Below are 21,296 nucleotides of genomic sequence, written 5' to 3'. Positions count from 1 at the left end.
AAAAAATTGACAAAATGTGAAATAGATAGGATCAAGCAATTGGAAGGGGTTGAAAGATAAATGAATTGGGTCTGAAATAGCAGGCGACTGCCAGATGTTTTATACACGATTTATGTATAGTGCTTACGGTATGATTATTAGCTCAAAACAATACTGCATTTAATGATGAAGAAAACAAGCCACGTGGCACACTTATAATTGAAACTGTTCACAATATTTTTTCCCGAGCAGATTTAATTTGAGCCGTTCAACGTTAACAGTTGAATTGGGCATCTATTTATAGTCAATCGAAACCAAGGCATTCAAATTAATGGGTACTTTCAAGCCAACGAGTTGAAAACTTGAGTTTGGAGATGGAGAGAGTTTGGAGATTTTGAAAACTTTGGGGAGGAGAAATCTAAATGTGTCATCGAAACGGCAGGAAATTAAGTTCTGTCGTCAGCTACATTAGGCATAATTCTCCTCACTGCAAACTTTGAATGGCAGAAAAAGCAGATGGAAGACTTCTTCTCCATTCAATGGAATATGGTTGCTGCAGAATGAAGACAGTGGTCGCAACTTTGTTGCCTTCTTCGTGTTTCACTTCTTTGATTCAAGGGATGCCGGCCTGAGAGAGCTGAGGTTCTTCTATGGCACAGAAAGACATAGGCGTTACATCTCGGCTGCAGCATTTGGAGATCAGGAGGCCGTCAATCTGCGTGGGTTTCCCCATTTGACCAGATGGTTGCTCTCTAGCAAGAGAAAGCTCTTCTTCGTCAATGACTGGACCATAAATGAAAGAACAGTATATATACATTCCACCACCTGAGCCATCATATCGATAACAAACTTGACAATGAAAAAATGGTTTAGACTTTCACGGCTGAGATTTTCAGTGTAATTTTTTTTCGAGTATGAAAGCCGTGAATTTTTTGGCCAAACGGACAAGTCAGCTATGGCAGAACACGCACTTAGTGAAGGAGACCACAGGTTTTGTTTGAAAACACAGAACCAATTGCCTCCAACCAGGGATACCATAGCCAACTGGTACGGGAGGCAATAGAGATCCACAAACACACGGAGAATTCCAACCGAAAAGAAGAAGCGGTGCACCTCAATCGAATATGGAACCCCATTTTAAGGAATTCGAGAATAACGATTACAGGTACAAATGCAGGTACAAATACAGGTGCAAATACAACTGATTACCTGACAAGGCATGAATACGCTTTAAGAAGCCGAAAAGCCATGACGGTTAAACCTCTGAAGAAGCTAGCTACTCGCGCCAGCGAAACGTCAGGAAAAAATTCCAAAAATCCACGGCTTTCAAACTCGAAAAGAAATGACACTGAAGACTTGATGATGGCATATCTGCTTTGTAGGTATTTGTCGCCGAGGCCAATGGGTTAAGGGAGAAGACGGACAGACCTTAGCTTCGGCAAAAAACTTTCAATCACTCAATACAAAGCAGTTACGCCACTATGGTCCTTTCATCAAACAGGTGAAGTGTAGTCATCGGCAGGCAGTACAGGTCTGGGGTCAAGCATGAGATTGGTCAAAATTTGATTCTCCAGGCAAGTGGGGAAGAGTTCTCCAGAACAATGCATGACATATGCAGTGGTTCGACGAAGATCTCATCTGGAGTGTGGTGGACACACAAATCAACCGTTGCAGGTGTCGGCAGGATCACATTAATTGCATTATCGAGTGCAAAAATTGCTCATCACTATTTTTGACAAAATTCCGTCTGTACTTCTTCAATTATGAATTAGATCATTGGATAGGCTTCTTGCAAGAATCTGAATTCTCTTAAAGGTGGTCTATTTCTATTGATGTTGACAACACTGCGCTGCACTTGTAGACAGTGTCAAATTTTTTTTTAACTGTAGGTGTTTTGTAAATTGTTCAATGAAAATCTGAATACTTTTTTGCGGTTCTTTAAAAGAAACGCTCATAAAGTTTTCATAACTTACTGAAAAAATCTCCAGCTGTGTTCGTCTCGAGTTTAGTGAATCAAAAAGAGAAGCTTGAAATATTCTTGCCTCCACCTGCTATCAAATAAGTTCATGAAGATTATTCAACCCAACCAATCCTACTGATGGCAAAATTACTTTCATTCGAAGAGAGTCGAGACACTCGAGTAAATTCGATTAAAAACAACATAAACCCGACGTTTAAATTACATAAATGCCGTATAAAATTGAAGGCATTATTAGAGGGAATCATAATAAAGTTGTTGAGTTATTTGTTTGTTTGGATGCTTTCGAATGGAGGATGGCGCTGCAAAAAGTAATTATGCAGATGTCGAGTACTTCTTACGAATGAAATGCAGAGCATGAGTGGAAGAGACGAGCTGTTTACATTTTGATCTCGAGTGTTTTTCACGTAGGGATGTTTCAAAAATAGATTTTCATGGTGCTTAGACGATTCACTTGGGGAATATACGTTTCAAAAATTATATTTGGATGCTTGTTAGTGGAGATAGTGCTGAAATACCAGTAACAAAACAGAGCAAGCTTCATGGAATTTTATTGAATAAATCTTCTTTCATAGTTATCCAAGAAGATGATGATGAGGAGATCAATACTGGTTTTTGCAATCGAAATTTGTAGTAGTGTATCTGTAAGTGAAATCTTATATCCACGAATTTTCCACGAATATATATATATATATATATATATATATATATATATATATATATATATATATATATATATATATATATATATATATATATATATATATATATATATATATAAATAGCACGGGGATTGAAACGGGTGTGCAGTCGGAGACAGAGAAAAATGAGAACTCTTTTTTCTGTTCAAGCTTTCGAGACTTTATTGACTCTTCTTCAGGAACTCTAGATGATAAGATGAAAATTAACAATTGTCAAAATTTGTTGTACTTTACTTACGAAAGTTGAGGTTATGTATATGAAGCAGGCATGGGAAGAATTATTTTCTTAAAACACTATGAAACTGTGATGATTTATGAAACACTCATGATACTGGATAACAGGTTAAAATTGAGAACATTATAATAAAATGTGGATGGCACTAATAACATTAGATTGTTGTAAAATAAAATTTTTTAGATTTTTTGTATACATCTTGTGAAAGGGACATGTCCAAGTCAACTGTCAATTGTCTTGTCAAAAAATATTGTAAAAGGAGAAAAGATCCATGTCTGTGGTATGGAATGCAAAAGTGACTAAGTTTATCATCAGACAGGAATAAAGTGCTAATTGAAATTTGTGATGAATTTTTAAAAATAAATTGAATAGAATTTTGTTTTGGTTAACATCTTGGAGGAATGAACAGTTGTCTTGTCATTTACAGCAAATATTGAAAATTGATAGATGAATGGTTGAATATAAATTTATTTTTTGATCGAGTTAAAAGAGTTTGAGAGGGTTTATTGACTGATATTTCCAATCATTATGATGTGCAGATTGACTTTTATTGTATTGGATTGGTAGCAGGATGGTTGGTGCGTCTGTTTTGATTGTCTAAGTGAAGTAGGTAAGTATAGATTATACTAAGTCCTTCTATGTCTCTTCTAGAATTCATACTAAGAGGATTTTTGAAAATGTTTGTCATTTCTAGGAACATTCTTTTGTGTACGTTGTTGGATTGGTCTAATATTTTGACATTGTCATATGCAATTTTATGGTCATGGTTGATGGAATGTTGTGCTATAGTGCAGCTATTTTTGTTGTTTTTTATATCACTTTTGTGGGCTGTGATTCTATCTTTGAGGAGTCTGCCAGTTTGGCCTATGTATATTTGGTTGCATTCTGCACAAGGAATTCCATAAACTATGCCTGAGTTGTGTAAAGTTGGAGTTTTATCTTTTAATTTAGAAATTTCTATATATATATATATATATATATATATGCTATATATATATATATATATATATATATATATATATATATATATATATATATATATATATATATCTTATGATTGTTATAATGGTTATTTTATCATATCAAATTTTTTGATATTCAATCTAATAAAAAAATATTGTAAGTGATAAGTAGAATAATAGATGAAATTACACAAATGATTGATTAGCATACTGCTTTTTATCATTAACTAATTAAAGCCTGGAACTGCAAGCAGGCGAATTACAAGAGCCCAAAGAACAGAAGACCAAATCCAGCAAGATAACGAAGATGTGCGTGTGAACATGGCGCGATTGCGTCAAGCTGAATCAGAGGATGTACGAGCTGAACGAAATGAAGAAAGAATATCAGAATAAAAGCAAGCGCACCGTTATGAAGTTAGAAGACGCAGAGCAAGTGACCAACAACGCCAACAAGTGCATCGGTCATTTACATCTAATTTATTCCTGCGTTTAGCATTCAAGTATAAGGCTGATATTGAATAGGATGCTCATTCAAAAGTAATAATTGTTGCTATGATTAAGGAATGTTCGCATTGTAATGCTCTTGTGTTTGAAAGTGAGTCACCCGGGATGTGTTGTTCGTCAGGGAAGGTGCAATCACCTGTAAATTGAGACACCACCTGAACCATTAAACGGTTTACTTATCGACACGGATCCAGATTCTAATTTGTTTTTAAAGTCAATTCGAACATTTAATACATATATATATATATATATATATATATATATATATATATATATATATATATATATATATATATAATGCAATGTCCTGTATATGATATCCGTTTCGATGTCTTAACGAAAGTTTGGAGTACAAACTTAATGATGAAAAGTGACTTCCCTGTGATTCCATCTCCATAATTGGAAGTAATACTAATCTGAAATAGTCAGTTCTGTACTTTTGAATTTTATTTTCATACCATTGAAAAACATTTTTTTTCAATCACTTTCATTTTTTGCCTCAAACCAAGTTTCTCCACCTGTATTTTAAACATCTGTAGGATTATGAATTAATCAAATAGAGAAGAATATAATTAAATATACCAAATCAGTTCAAATTCAGCGCAATTTTTCTCCAATGTCATGACAAGCGAGTCGGCCAAAATATTCAACATTACATAGCGAATTCTAACATATCGTCAAACAAATTTGTGATGTTTCACCGAAGTGATGAGAAAAGGAAAGCGAACAATATGAAAATCCATCGTGATCATTCAAATCGTGGTAAGCGTTTTTGATTAGAATGATTTTGTTAATTCTCTCAAATATTTATGCATCATATGTGATCAGTTAAATGGACCAGTATTCCACTGTTGATAGTCTAGCAGCTATTTGGAAATAAATTTCACTAGATATATTTCGAAAATCAACTGAATTTCTTACCGTCTCCATAATACGACTCAATATTCACTATATGTCTTTGATTGATTATAGATAAGGTGAGAAACTTATGAAATTACCAATGCCAAAACATTAAGTGCTATGTTCAGAAACAACTCTACCGATTACTTTCTTGAATGTATTTAAAAGCATTGAAACTTACATAATGAGTATCATCTTCTTCATTATACGCCAGTTTGACTATACCATACGAGCCCTGAAAAAAAAATTCAAAATATTCAAAAATATTTTTTTCAAGGAAAATTTAATCATTATCGAAATCGAGAAAAATATTCCCATATTTTTTTCGATTTCGATTCCAAACAGTTTATTTTGAAATTAAGTGCTTTTTCTTGGAAATAATCTCACATTTTTTGGTAAAAATATGGAGAAAAAAGTCCAAAGCCTCTCTTCAGAAAGATGTACTACAAAATCCGGGTTTAGAGAGTAGACTTTGTAGTAGAGTTGAGCAATCTTAGTGAACACATGAAATAAACCTATATGAAAGCACGCGGCTTCGCCCGCGTAGAATTTGGTAGTTGTAGTATAGTCATCGTCCATAGATATTCTGATTAGAATATCTATGGACGATGGTATAGTCTATGAGAGTACAGTCATGAACATTTCATGCCCGTGGCCCCTAGTCGCTCAGATAGTTAGTAAACGTGCTATCAAATGTAGTTGAGAAATAAAGGCTCGGCTAGCTGGACTGGCTGAATACTAATTTTTTGTCCGTTTCACAATATTTCTTTATCAGTGCCGTGTGTTCGTGGGGTTAGGGAGGTAGTTAGTGGTTTTGCAAACCGATTTTTGAAAACTCTTTCTAGAGATCAATTACCCTAACATCAAACTAATATTTTTGCACTCGACGCGCGTTTTGCTAACAAGGTTAGCATCTTCAGGAGAAGCAAATTGATACTTAATCTAAAGACAAGGGTTAGCTGTTTATATACCTAAAGGTTTTTGGTCCGATGTGGAATTTGTTTGTTAAATGATGATTATCCTAATTGATTTTTCGAAACCTTGTTAGCGAAACGCGCGTCGAGTGCAAAAATATCAGTTTGGTGTTAGGGTAATTGATCTCTAGGAAAAGTTTACAACTTTTACACCAAAGGTTCCAATCTCATCGTTTAAACCGATTTTTGTGAAAATCTTAGTGTTTTTGAGTACTTTCATCAATATGGCTTTCTGGAGACCTTTTGAAACAAATGATAACATTATGTGAGAGGAATCTGTGTCAATCGACAAGGATCCGGAATTTGAAAATGAGGACTTACATGTTCAAGTTCAGCGAGTAATTTTGAATATTCATGAATGCTTGAAGAAGGAAAACTGTCACACTTCACAGAATGCTATTGTGAATATAATATGCCAGTTAACGAAACCATCTCGTTCGACAGTTCTTCGAGTCATTGAAATAGGGGATGTCATTGACCATGCAATGAAACGAAAACAAAGGAATAAAAAATTCGCAAACGTTGATGGTGCTACGAAAGATGTGATTTGGCGAACAATTTATGGTATATACCAAAAAAATGAAGTAACAACCTTGGAAATGATTTGGTATAAATTACTCGACTATCCCGATTACAATTACAAAGCTTTAGAGACTCTACGAGGTGTCTCATTGTCTTGTGGTTTCAAATATAAAAAATTGAACAATCGGATGGTCATAATGGAATCGACACGCATTGTTCCACTCCGACAAGAATATTTGAGGCGAATGAAAAGTTACCGAGAATCCAGCAGACATATAATCTACCTCGACGAAACCAAGTATTGTGCTTTGAACACACCTTCGAGGGAAAAACTCGTTATAATTTTGCATGCCGGGAATGAAAGTGGTTTCGTACCTAACGCTTTGCTTCTGTAGGCCAAAAATATAAAAGATTCGTCTGCTGATTACCACGAAGATATGACGCGGCTTTATTCGAAACCTGGTTCAGAGAGCAGCTTCTCCCAAATATTCCTCCAAACTCGGTTATTGTTATGGATAACGCTTCGTATCATTCTCGGTTATTGACTACAATACCAAACAATAACACAAAAAAAGCAGATATTGTCGATTTCATGCGAAATCATGACATGGAAATACCCGAAAAGATTCCAACGAAAAAGGTATAACTGGTGATCATAAAACAACGTAATTTCAAAAAAGAGTATATTATTGATTTGATATGTGAAACACGTGGTCATATTATCTTACGTTTGCCTCCATACTATTGTGTGTTCAATCCAATTGAAATGGTTTGGGCCACAATGAAAGAAAGCTTGCGGAAATGTAATCAGTCACCGACTTTGAATGCTGACGTGCTTTACAATATAAGGCGAGTGATGAATGAAGTAGGTAATAGTGATGTGTGGAAGAACTGAAAAAGAGAATAAATATTTTGTGCAAAGTTCCATAAATCCGATCGTTAATCAACCCGATGATGATTCCACCTCATCCGAATATAGCGAAGAAGAATTTTGATTTTTGTAGCAATTTTGTTGGCCTCTATCATTTTGTAAATATATGTTTGACGAGAATTCAGTGTGATTATTTGTGTTTTCATTGTATTTTAGAGTTTTCGACTCGGAAACCAACTACCTTAAATTTCGAAGTTTTTCATAATTACCCATGGTGAAAAAATTCAGTTTAGATAACTTTTTCATAAGAATAAGTAACTGAAAAACTACCACTGAAAAATAGTATGCCGACGCCTATGTCGAGGCGGAAATACCTTCTCTGTGCTGTTCCAATTGGTATTGGAAATACTATACCAATTAGTACTATGTTGCTGTATCGCTGCTGTTCCGATGTTTTGACAGAATCAGAATCAACAAACTTAGGCGTGCGCAGCGTTATAGAACAGTGCTTTCAAAAAATTGTTCTACAGCGCCATCTAATGGCGAGTTACAGAAAAATTGATAGCCTAAAAACCTTCTCTATGAAAAATTACTCATACATGTCAAGTTTCATCACGATCGGTTGAGCGATGTAGAAGTTTAGCACTTACCAACCAACCAACAAACATCCATTTATATAATTAGATTAAGAGATTTTGACATGCCAGTTTACAAAATCGCAAAACTATACAACAATAATTTCTTCAAGATCAAATAGTAATAGTAATGGATGTGTAGCGGCTTGAAGAGGTTTTTGAAATTTTGTGAACCATGCTGTGAAAATCTTATCATTGGCAAACTATGAGCAAAGACATTGAATTTTCAAAATTCAACATTGAATTATATGTCGAAAAAATCAAAATAGGACTGAATAATTCAGTTCAAATTGATGTTGGTAATAACATGAAAATGTTAGGCTGTACCTGCCCTATGCTGTCCATGAGTTTGTACTGGTTCAGCTGTAAATACATTCCGGACTTTTCAATAGAAACTCTTCTAGATTCTCTCAAAGGCTGTCTTTTTCGACTACTCCTAGGGCTATTTGTAGGGCTGTTGTATGGGGAAAACTGACAATTTGGATAAATTGGTCGATTGTCTATTCCAGCTGAAACAAAAAAGAAAATCACTTTTGACTAGCAATAGGCAGAAATCAGAGTTACTAGAGCGTGCAATCAGACATTCACAATTTTTCCACCATAAATGCAGGGAAATTTAAACAGCCGCTGATCAGGCTTGGAATTGAATTTAGTTTTCCCAATCATTTCCATTATTTGATGTTACACATTCTATACACCAATTTTCAAAACAAGAGTTAAAGCATATCTTTCAAAAAACTTTTCATATTCAATCCTTCTATTTTTAATTTAAACGCTGACCTTGTTCTAGGTTTTTCAATTTCAATTTTCGCCCATTTCATTATGATTGTTTCGATTCATTATTACACTAGCATTATTACAATTCATAACTCTTTTGTCTTGCCATAAATGTGTACTGTAAGCATGATATGACTAAAACAATTGTGTTTGTGATAGCTATTTAGAAAAACTGATATTCTGATAACAATTAGTGTCAGATTTTTTTTAGACATTTGATGGAATCGGCCGGTACTTGATGAAAATCCATAAAGTATTCAAGAAACACTTTTTGCTACATAGTTTCACAAAAAAGCGACACGTGTTTCGCTATACAATAGCCTCTTCAGGCGTGTATTATTTACTAACTGTTCAGAATATTATCTTTCTTGAAATGACGTGGCTATTGGAGCTCTAGAGTTTTGTTGTTTGACTTGAAAGTGGTTGAAATGTTGAAATAATTAAAAATGGAAAATTAAAAAAAAATCAATTCATTTAAATTGAGTTTAATCTTCTTCTTGAAGATGAGTACTTTTGTTGAAATGATGTGGCTATGGCAGTTTTAAATTTTGTTGTATGACTAATTTTTGAAGTCGTTGACAATGTTTCTTGGTGAATGTTACAAATTCCATTGTCTAAAACTGGTGTTGAAAGATTTGAAATTTGTAGAAAAACAAATGCCTTGAAGATAAATGAAATGTTGAAATTATCAAAAATGGCAAATTAGAAAAAAAAAACAAAAAATATGCCAAACCCAGTTATTTCAAGACATTGTTGGTATGCAAAATTGTCTTTGGATTATAATGTATAGTCTTGTTGGCTGATTCCACTGTTCCTCAATCTTCCCTCTCCCCTCTTAGTTTTCGGTTCAGTATAACGCAGACCGCTCTCCTGTTTGATTAGCGGTTTCCATACGTTGCTTACCTCCATACCAGTAGAACTGACGCAGAACTGATCACCCTTTTGAAGCACCTCACAGAATGATACCTTCCACAAAATTCACAATGCAAAAGAAAGTGCCACAACAAATGGGAAATATTTGTATACCGGAAACCAACACACATGGGACAGTATACGAATTACGAATTCAATCACAACCAATCAACAAAGAGAGAAATCGTCAAGATTTAATTGATCGTTCTTTGAGGATCTGAACAAGAAACTAGGCCACATCAGAAGGGATCTTCAGCAAAATAGTTGCTCTGAAAAGCTGGTGGAACAAGCTTCGACTAGAAGATAACGAGAGCCCCACTAGGAGTTATTACAACCAGTGCCATCCCTTCTTGATGCGTCAGATGATGTTGGAGAATATAACAAGAATTCCGAAAACATCATCCGTAGTAGCCTCAACACAATGAAGTCTTCAAATACAGACAGCGACAAAGTTTTGAAAACCTGCAAACATGTTGAATAACGATATATTGAGATAGGCAACGTATGAAAAGTACTAATCAGGAGGAAAAACGATCTGTGTTGCACAAAGTCGAAAGCCAAGAGGAAAGAGAGAAGAGTCGTGACAGAGATAAATACTCGTAGTCTGGAATATCAAGAACAGGTCTTTAATGAAAGACGGAAGATTCATTCGCACTGACGACCATTCCTGTAGTTTCTTAAAGTGGGGTCCATGGACCCCTAGGGGGTCCGTAGCACGTATACCAGGGGTCCGCAGTAGGTCAGTTAAATAATAGTCACAAAACATGAGTTAATTGAAAAAAAGATTGAACTGGGCAGGGTTTCTTAGCAGCGCAGTTGTTTTATGTTTGTTTCTGATTGTTTATTTACTATCGCTTACCAACTGGGATCGGTCACCAAAATCCCACATGTCATAATCACCCATTGTTTTTTACATCGACACGCCTTAGCTTCACGAACTTTGCCCACTTATTTGAAGGAAGTTATGTCGATATGTGTGAAAATAATCAACTTCATCAGAGCGAAAGCCTTAAACCACCGCCTGTTTAAAATACTTTGTCAAGAAATGGGATCAGAACATGAAGTACTGCTTTACTACACAGAAGTTCGTTGGCTGTCAAGGGGACAAGTGTTAAAGCGCTTGTTTGAGTTGCGAGCAGAAGTGTTACTTTTTTTGAAAAATAAAACAAATACACTTTATGAATATCTCAAGAGCGAAGATTTTTTACAAGGGCTAGCGTAGTTAGCAGATATTTTTTCTCATTTGAACGAAATTAACCTGTCTCTTCAGGGTCCTGCAGTGACTATCGTGGATGCATCTGAACGGTTGAAAGTGTTTTTATGTAAACTGCCTCTTTGGAAAAGGAGGACAGAATCCGATAACTTCGCAAATTTTCCGATGTTAGAAGAGTTAGTGACACAAGGTGACGGAAACATGACGAAAATTACATCAAAAATTCAAAATGAAATGTCTAAACATCTGGAGACATTACAGACGTCTTTTGAAGGCTATTTCAGCTCCGAACAACTCGACAAAGAAACATGGGTGCGAAGTCCATTTTTAATTGAAATTGACAGCATCAGCGATGAAGATCTTATCAAAGACGACTTAATTGACATCAGATCTAAAGCAGTTTTGAAGGCTGAATTTCATGCAAAAGGTCTTGGCGAGTTTTGGTGTTCATTGAGTGAAGCTTACCCTCTTCTTGTCAAGCGAGCTTTGTCCGTTCTAATACCATATGCTACTACGTATCTTTGTGAGGCCGGGTTCTCAGTTTTAGTGTCAATAAAAACAAAAAGTCGAAATCGCTTGAACGTCGCCGATGACATGCGCCTTGCTTTGTCGAAGACAACCCCACAATTTAACGTTCTTATCGAGGCCAAACAGCAACAGCCTTCTCATTAGTTTTAGAAAAAAGAATAGTGCCATTATTACTACCAACTAATAAAAGTGATTTTATAAATTGGCTTGTTTTCTTTACTTAAGATTAAGATATAGGGGTCCGTGGAATTATTTATATTGTGAAAGTGGTTCGTGACTGCAAAAAGGTTAAGAAACCCTGCTGTAGAGGTATAAGCCTCTAGAAGGGACCCTATAATACTTTTCTATGTACTAACATTCATCATGTACCAAAAATTATTTTTGTAGCGTTTTTCATCATTTATGTTGATTCTTTCATTCAATTGATTTCATTAAATTTTTGTTGTTAATATATTCTTAACATTTCACTTACTGTTAACCCATTCATTCATTTCAGGTCGCAATAATTTGTATGTTTAACAAATAAGTATTGTTACCTATTTTGATTTTATATATTCATTGCCTATTCATTTTTCGCTTAGTTTTTTGTCTTTCAACTAACTCATTGTGACAATATGAAAAACCTAGGATATCCTCAGCTCTAGTAGAATATTGGAAATCGTAATACTATTTGAAGTAATGATGTTGAACTAGAATTGAATGGAAAGCATTGATGATTTTTTCATCAACACATGCGATATTTTATAACTGTCATTACCTATTACTTGAAGGGAATAATCAGAAGACAATTTACCAGAGACCTATTTTTAAATACTCGAGTTTTTTCAAACTATAGACCTGATTATTTCACTTAGAATAGTCTTTCGCAAAATACAGCTATCAGAAAACAAAATTTGTTTTCTGGTATGGCTTTTACAATTCAATTTCAAATTCTTTGGGTTGTTTTTATATTCAGGTATTACTAATCCCATTGCAATCATTCTACAATCTTCTACATCTTGCCTAGATCATTATAGGTTCTATATCTATTGATGATTGATTGCTTCTTTGAATCTTTTTTTTTTCGGTTGGAATATTCTGAAATAAAAATTATTATTTTCAGCTTGTTTCTGATACATTAGATTTTTTATCTTGTACTATTAAATGTTCATTTGAATACACAGAAGCCACCTTGTGCATCGTTGTTTATTTCAAGATCAAATAAATTTCAATATCATTAGGTATTCCGATTAGCAAATTGTTTTCTTTCATTAATTTTTATGTATTTTTTTAATTTGAATCCTTAATGAAAATTTTTTTCTCCAGTAATTTTCATACCGCGACCTTCACCATAATGTTTTTTTTTTGGAGACCATTTATATTCAAATAAGATCTTAGAAAATGTGGAGATACATAATTTTAATTTTAACCACGACTTACGTGCCTTTTATCTCAGTCAGAAGTTACAAATGATATTCATATTGAGATATATTCATATTCATTCTTTATTTTTCTCATCAACCTTTCTTCAGATCTGGTCCTGTACCAATTTTTTTATTCTCACAAGACTTTCAGGGTCCTTATCCAGGGTGAATCTCCAGGAACTACATCAATCTATTGTACGAAAACTATACTAAGAATCTGAAAATCTGACAATATACTAAAGACGATGGGGGCAACTCGGTAGAAATATTTTCAAAATGGCAGCACGTCTGGTTATACCGGAAGTTGCTGTCAACTTTGTTATTTTAAACAGAACACCCTATATATTATCACATTTTTGGATTCTACATCAGAATCCAAATAATTTTTGTGCATAATGTCCTATATCTAAGTCTAACCGTTTTCGACATATTCAAGTTTTTATGTCAAAAATGATGTTTGCAGACCCTGCAATGATTATCAATTTTTCATATTAGGAAACCTTTATCATTATATTTTGGTCGGGTTCCTTATAGAGTAGAACCGAGTTCAATAGACTCCATATGAAATTTTTATAATAAATATTACGGGGTGGTAAATAAAGAATATGAATTAAATTTAATAAACCGTTTGAAGTGACTTTTTTCAAATGGAAACCCGCCATTTTTATGATTATGTCGTATTGAGCATCAAAAATAAGGGTAACTTTGTACGGGAATACCTATTCCGAAAATGAGTAATTTTTGAAATATTTGCAATTTAATATGTTTCTTTCGACAGAATACTTACTAATAAAAAAGTGTCATCGGCAACAGTGCTCTGTGACTTTGCTAAAGCTTTCGACTGTGTAGATCATGGAATACTGCTAAAAAAACGATATCACTATGGCATCCGTGGAATTTCTCATAAGTGGTTCGAGAATTATGTCACAGAAAGAAGTCAGATTGTGAAAACCCCATCGTCCTCATCAGAAGGCGAAATAAAGAAAGGCGTACCACAAGGTTCAATAGTGGGACCGATACTCTCCCTGCCATACATACACGATTTAGCATCGTATCGATATAGAATATTACCGATGTCACCACAATATTATGGCGTGATAAAACTTTATGTAGTCTCCACGAGATCTTAAGTGCAGATATAAAAAAAATTAAAAAGTGGTGCGACTCTAATCTGCTGTCTTTAAATGTTTCCAAAACAAATTTAATATCATTCGCCTGCTTTATTGACAGCATCCCTTTACCAACACAGGACGCGGACAGGATAATTGAAAGCAGACCTTGTACTAATAAATTTTTGGGAGTAATAATTGACAATATACTCAAATTCGCCGATCACATTGTAACCCTCAATAAAAAGCTAGCTTCAGGGTATTTTGCAGTGACAATAACTTATAAGGATCTTGGTTTGTCTGCTGCTAAATTGGCTTATTTCTCACTTGTTGAGTCACATTTAAGGTATGGAATTCCTTTCTGGGGAGTATGTTACAAAACTCAAATGCAGACGGTGTTCATTATTCAGAAAAGGGCTATAAGATTTATGCGCAATGCCAAAAGTCGAGACTCCTGCAAACCCCTATTTGAATTACATAAAATCTTGACTATTTGTGGATCCTAAAAATCGAAACGTCGTGACATAACTTGGTTTGAAATTTTTTAATTTTAATTTTTCATTTTTTATTGATAATATTTTTAATTTTTTAATTTTCAGCTTTTATTAATATTTCAATTTTTTATTTTTTTATTTGTTTGGTTGATGCTTGTATGTTATTACTTTATAATTTTCAGTTTTTTGTTTAATAAAACTGTTATTTTCGGTTAATTTTTTTTATTTTTTCCAGGGATTTCAAATCAATTTATATTATATTAGACAATGGAAGTCTGAACTGATGAAATACGATCCACCTGTAATTGGTCTCATCAATTCATTTGTCTGATACTTAAACGATTTACTGTAAAAAAATATCGAATATCGCCCTCAATAGTCAATAAAGCAGCTGGAATTACTTCTTTGTTCTCATATGAACATATTCTGCTTTCGCGTAACCTGATATGAGGTCGTTTCTTTGAGAGCGACTGACTGGATACGAGGTCTTTGCCAAATCCTTTCCAGTTCTCTTATGTTTTGGAATGAAAGTGGTAGATCTGTATTTCAGCGCCAAACTTGATCTGGGAATTATACATTGTTTTAGAAGTAGGAGTTCTGCACATTTTAATAGAATTCCTGGATAAATTCCGTCTGAATTCTGCGACGTAATAGTTGAAATCAGTCATAGTTAATATAAACTCCAAATCTGCGACTTGAAAACTACCTATCCTCCCTGATAGGGTGTTATAAGGGAAAAGGTGGTACGCCTAAGGCAAAGAACCACGCACATAATACATAGGTTCTTGAATACCCGTCAATTTTCTCATGATGATTTCTTCAAATATTTCTTTGATTGAACAAAAAGTTTAATGAGTGCTAATCAAAAGTAAAGCTACTGACAGTACTTCAAAGTTATATTCAGTTACCTATAAAACCTACTATTGGTACCATATCAATAACCTGATCTTGGATTCGGTACTGGTGCTTGTATAAAACGTCCTTAGGAACCTCAGTGGATTTTTTATTGGGAAAACAGGCTGTTTTACACGCTTTGGATTAGTGTAGCTCAAAACCAGTCCGTCTTTGGTTGCATGATTTTGGATAAGTATTTCTCTATTTCATATTTGACAACCAGATCTATAAACAGGTAGAGGGAGCTCCGATGGGTTCCTCCCTATCGCCCGTGATCGCAAACCTGTTCATGATGCACTTCGAGAAAGAAGCACTTAACAACGTCCGCCTCAAACCAACCCTGTGGAAAAGATATGTAGACGACATATTCATCATCTGGCCCCACGGAAAATAAGAACTAGACCGGTTTGTGACCTACCTGAACAACATCCATCCCCGCATCCAGTTCACTACCGAAAGAGAGGAGAACAGGCAGCTACCTTTCCTAGACCTACTTAAAACATGAAAACCAACTGGCAACTTGGGTTATACAGTTTACCGAAAACCCACACACACCAACCGCTACCTACAAGCAGCATCACACCACCACCCTACCCAGCTACAATCCGTAGCCAATACGTTAATATCCCGCAGTTTCCGCCTAACAGAACCAACAAACAGGGTAACAGAATTGAGGGAGACAACAAAGGCTCTGCGATAAAATGGCTACGGACCAAAGATCATTCAAAAGGCCATCGACAGACAAAGAAGAACCAAAAAAACATCCACTAGATCGACAGAAGACTCTCCACACGACAGACAATCTGTGACACTACCTTATGTCAAAGGTGTGACCGACAAAATCGGGAGAATACTAAGACGTAAAAACATCCGGACAACCTACAAACCGCACAAAACGATATCCAGTTGGCTGCCCAGACCGAAAGAGAGAATTTCCCTAGAAAACCAAGGAGTATATAGCATCACATGCGAGGACTGTGGTCAACAATATATCGGTCAGACCAACAGACATATATCTGCCAGAACCCAGGAGCATAAAAACTCGATAAGAACAAAACAAACCTCCTCTGCCCTCTTTCAACACCATCTACAAACAGGTCACAAGATTAATTTTGAGTCCACAAAACAGATAGCACAGGTGCAAAACCCAAGAATTCGACAAATCAGGGAAGCTATTGAAATCGAAAAGCAAGGCCTCATCAACAAAAGGGATGACTCACTAAACATCCCAAGGATTTGGAAAACAATAATTAAAACCAACCCCCCAAGACAACCACAAATTGATAATTAATGAACCATCGCAGGAAGGAGAACCGCCAGAAGCCTTTAAGAACCCTCAGGTAGAAAAACAGGTAGGAGAACTGCCAAAAGCCATCAACAACCCTCAGGTGGAAAAACAGGTAACAAATCCATACAACTTACGCAAGCGAAACCATATAAAAACACCACAAGAAGAACCTAACATCAGTTACACCTCTCGAAGCGAAGCAGTAACTCGTCTTGATAATGCCATCTGAGATGATGGCGAAACGTCGACTATCGAATAGTACACAACGGTACACCAGGAAAGACAACACATCATATATATATATATATATATATATATATATATATATATATATATATATATATATAATAATATATATAAAAAGAAATGCCTAGTTATGAAGTTTATCCAATAAGATGATATCAGCTGGTAACAAATTTTGGAAAAAATTACCGAAACATTAGCGTCAAAAAACATAACTGAGAACACTTACCCAAAGATTTTGATTGTATTAACATTTTAGGGCTGAGCCCCCTGACATTCTCAACAGAGATATCCTCAGAAATATTCTTAAGGAAAGGCACTGAGTTGTTATCTATCACAGGTTCTATTTGGTTCGGCTCGGGTGTGTTTGAGTCTATTCGTCGATTGTGATCTTCAGAATTACCGCTAGGAGCACCGACCCTTCTTCCATTCGCTCGGTTCACTTCGACTCGCTCCACCACAATTTCAGCGTCGGATTTGCGTCCGCCGACTTGTGCTCGGGCGACTTCGACTCCCGCTCGATTAGGTTCGGGTCGTACTTCTTCGGTGGCATTATTTCGTGTTTCGGTGTGCGTTCGTTCTGTCTCGTGCGCTGATCGACTTTCCGAGATCATTCGAGTCACATCGCTAGGCCGTGGCGGTCGTTGAACGACTTCGGGTGGAGTGGATGTAGGGCGTGTGATTTCGTGTAAGGTTCTAGTCAGCTCGGTTTGTGCGCGTATGACATCGTGAGGATTGTTAATTTTCTTGAAGGTGGCCGAGAATGGGTTAGTTTTTACTTTTTCCACTTCCTTTTGTTTTATGTCCACGTCCACTGCCGTATGTCTGGAAATAAATAAAAAAGATTCATCAATGATAAATGTATTCATAAGGAGAATGGTGTATCTGTTTATTTGGATAGCTTTTCTTGGAAAACTGAATATGAATATGAGTGCGAAACAAGAAAATGCTTCATCTCGTCTTGTCTCTTGTAGCCGGAAGAACATTTCTCTCTTGTCACGACGAGAATACCAATCCTCTCGACGCGACGAGGGATAGCATTTTCTTGTCTCATCTTGTCTTCTCTCGATTTCTCTTGACCAGAAACATCCTTGTTATTCGGAATTTGCTTGCTGTAACTGGTAAGCATTGAGTAATTGTTTTAGTATTACTGTGTCTAGTGTATATTTCAGTAGCACAAAAAACTTTACAGTATTTCATCATTTCAGTATTTGTACTGTGGAGGTAAACGTTAACCGCCAATCGACAAACATTATAAATAACATTATTTGATGCACATAAGGCGCCATGGAAATATTTTCAATTCAAGTAGAAAATAAACAAGTACCTGGTGAGAGCCTTACTATTAGCCAAGTACAAATAACAGATCCAATCTCCCTTCTTGCTGAGACAATATTTTTCAAGGAAAAAAATCTCCTGTCTCGTTCGATACGAGACAAGAGACGAGAATCTCTTATTTCGGTGGCAATACTGATTTTCTTTGTCGTTCTTGAATTTTGCAGTGATCTCTTTGAATCCTTCATGGTTTATGTTACAAAATAGTTTCAAAGCATTTAGTAGTTGGTTGAGCCACCAGATATATATTGGAATAGGTTGGATTCGACTTGGACAACTCTCAAGTCATTAGGTATAGACTGAAATAAAGTTAATTTGAAACCTACTGGCTGCATCCTTCAGTTGACCTTCTGATTAAGTATCTATGTAACCAGTTGTAATAGTTTTCTCTGCCTCTCATTGTTATTTGCCTTTGCTTCCACAAAATGCATTCTGCCCGTACCAATTGTATATTTGCTTCATAACCGTTGTAGTTTTGTTCTATTCTTGACAAATCTGTCAATATTAGTCATGATTCGTGCTCTTTGTATAATTCAGATAATTGATTTTTATCGAACCTGAACTGACAATATCAATTGCCATATATACACGACAGTTTTTTTTGAATATAAATTGTCAATTAACCCATACGAATATATGCTCTACATGATTTGTTTTCATTGGTATACCACAGTCTCGAAAATAGGTCACACCAACAGAACAGGCAAAAACAATTTCAAATCCAATCGACCTAAATAGTTATAACTCACATTTCCATTATAGTTCTAAACCGAACAAATCGTGACTGAATTCTTCACAAAAATGCCAAACATTATTTCCTAACACCACACACACGAATCGAAATTTTGTTAAATCGAGTGATCGACATGCAATACAAGTTTCCAATGGAAATTGAACACAACATAACAGCCTCACTACAGTTTCTGGAAAGATGAATCGAAACGATTTGTTTTTAAATGCCTTTATTATCTCCGAACGAAAATTTAATTGCTCCTTTCAGTGACGTATGGTTCTATCGTTGCCGGCATATCGAAGGAATTTTTGTTGAGGTTAATTCTCCAACAATAACAAAACAGGCAAAAATAATAGGCCAGTTTACAGAGAAAGAATCATGGGAATTGTTATCTAAATGTCACGGCTATCATTTCAAGCAGATTATCTTGGTTTCGGGACAAGATTATTTATGCCGTGTCATCTTAAACTTCCATGTATTAGGCTTGAGAACTTTTATTGAAAATCGTTCTGAGTGAACTTTCTGATGGGAATTTTAATCCTTACAGTATTGAAAAATATATCTGGAATATCAAACAGTTCATTTCCAATTCTTAGCTGCTACTCTGTTGCAATAAAGTGTATTCCTTAAGATCCAAACGAGATAATAGTCCATTGGATAATGCAGTGTAAGTATTCATATAAATATTAATTTTTCAAGCAGTTTTGATTTAATTGAAAAAACTAGAGCAGAAGCTGGTTATGTGATCCCCACAGGTATTGTGGCCCCCTTCGATATTTCTTATTTAGAATTACTCCATCTGGTAAAATTTCTTTCTCATTCTCGTGTTTTTCGTACCATTTTAAATCTACATTCGCCCAAAGTTTGTTATTGTACTACATTTGATTCAATAATTGTGTAAATATCAAGTGTCAGCTGGGAAGAGTTAGATATGGTGGTTGATTAACCTTTTTTTTACAGAGTCATTATGCTAAATATTTAATGGTCCCGTGGGCTATTTTACATGCAAGTATGATATTTGAATAATTTAATTTTTTTACAGATGCCTAGACAAATTTTGCTATCTCCAGCTTCGAAATAATGAAAACTTGGGATCCTGACCAAAGGAAAAAGGGTATTGAAGCAGTGTGAATAAAGACCATGTGCTCTAAAAAGGCGGTGAAAATATTTCCTGTACCTAGATCCACATAGAAAAAATCCTCAGGAATATTTGGAGTTACTTGAAAAAAAAACTTGTGGAATCTAGATACTATGGACTTAATAGGATGAATATTCGCTGACATTAAAAATTAACAAAGAAAATAGCTTCAGAAATGAAGTAGCAAGGAGAGCTTCGTTGGATCGTTTTTTGAAGTGACATAAAGATTTATCACCTCCACGCAGGACGATGGGGACATCGCATGCACGTACTCAAGGCTTCAACCGTGATTTATTGGAGGCTGAAATGAGAAAAGTAAATTACACGCCGGACAGAATTTTAAACGAGGATGAGATGGACTGATTATTGTGCAGTCAAAAATACCACAAGTCGTTAGTAAAAAAAAATTATAGTGTCTTTGACTGCTGCAGAACGAGGATGTTAATATTCTCTCTCTCCCGGGATCTATTGGCAAAGTTCATCCATCTGGTTGTATCCAAGCTAATTTGTTTACCTAATGGTTCAGACATTTCATTGAAAAAACAAATCCTACTGATATCTCTCCAGTATTACTAATTTTTGACATTATAGTCAAATTCAGATGTTTTGAATTTGGTCCGAGAAAAACATGTCACAATTGTCTGTCTCCCACCACCTACAACCCATAAACTAGAACCATGCCCTTCAAAAGTCAAAAGAATGCTGAAGGCTCACGACATTGCTTAGCTTTTTGGCCGCGCTTATTTTAAGAACACTAAAGGAGGAATTGCAGTAAACGGGTTTCGTGCCACTGGCATTTATCCATTCAACCCGCAGGTTTTTACTGAAATTATTTTTTTTTTCAGAAACATCTTACAGTGATCAACTAGCTCTCAATGATCCACACACTGGCGTTAATTATAACCTAGACATTCCGGGAAAAAGTTCCGCAGTTAGAGAGCAATTTTGTTCTGCCGCAAGACATTCAG

At 35.4% G+C, this 21,296-nt stretch overlaps 1 protein-coding gene across 6 annotated transcripts in view; it reads right to left on the bottom strand.

Annotated features, from left to right (window-relative positions):
* Positions 1 to 21,296, bottom strand: part of LOC111504347 (calcium/calmodulin-dependent protein kinase kinase 1) — a 233,010-nt gene that overhangs the window by 42,673 nt on the left and 169,041 nt on the right. For 4 of the 6 annotated variants that reach the window (XM_023158880.2, XM_023158879.2, XM_023158878.2 and 1 more), the window contains 3 exons: positions 17,352 to 17,947; positions 8,589 to 8,770; positions 5,441 to 5,494 (listed from right to left, as the gene is read on the bottom strand). In XM_023158880.2, the coding sequence (XP_023014648.2) occupies positions 5,441 to 5,494; positions 8,589 to 8,770; positions 17,352 to 17,947 (832 nt within the window). Of the gene's footprint in view, positions 1 to 5,440; positions 5,495 to 8,588; positions 8,771 to 17,351; positions 17,948 to 19,206; positions 19,404 to 20,563; positions 20,630 to 21,296 lie in introns of those variants that run through there. The other 2 variants (XM_074172677.1, XM_023158881.2) reach the window with 2 other exon arrangements.

The sequence above is a fragment of the Leptinotarsa decemlineata genome, unplaced genomic scaffold, assembly GCF_025532065.1.
Source record: "Leptinotarsa decemlineata unplaced genomic scaffold, Ldec_3_MD MMD2_tig00000133_RagTag_RagTag, whole genome shotgun sequence".
Lineage (NCBI taxonomy): Eukaryota > Metazoa > Arthropoda > Insecta > Coleoptera > Chrysomelidae > Leptinotarsa > Leptinotarsa decemlineata.
Note: the sequence above shows the minus strand (reverse complement) of the source record. Positions and strands in the feature narration are given on the sequence as shown.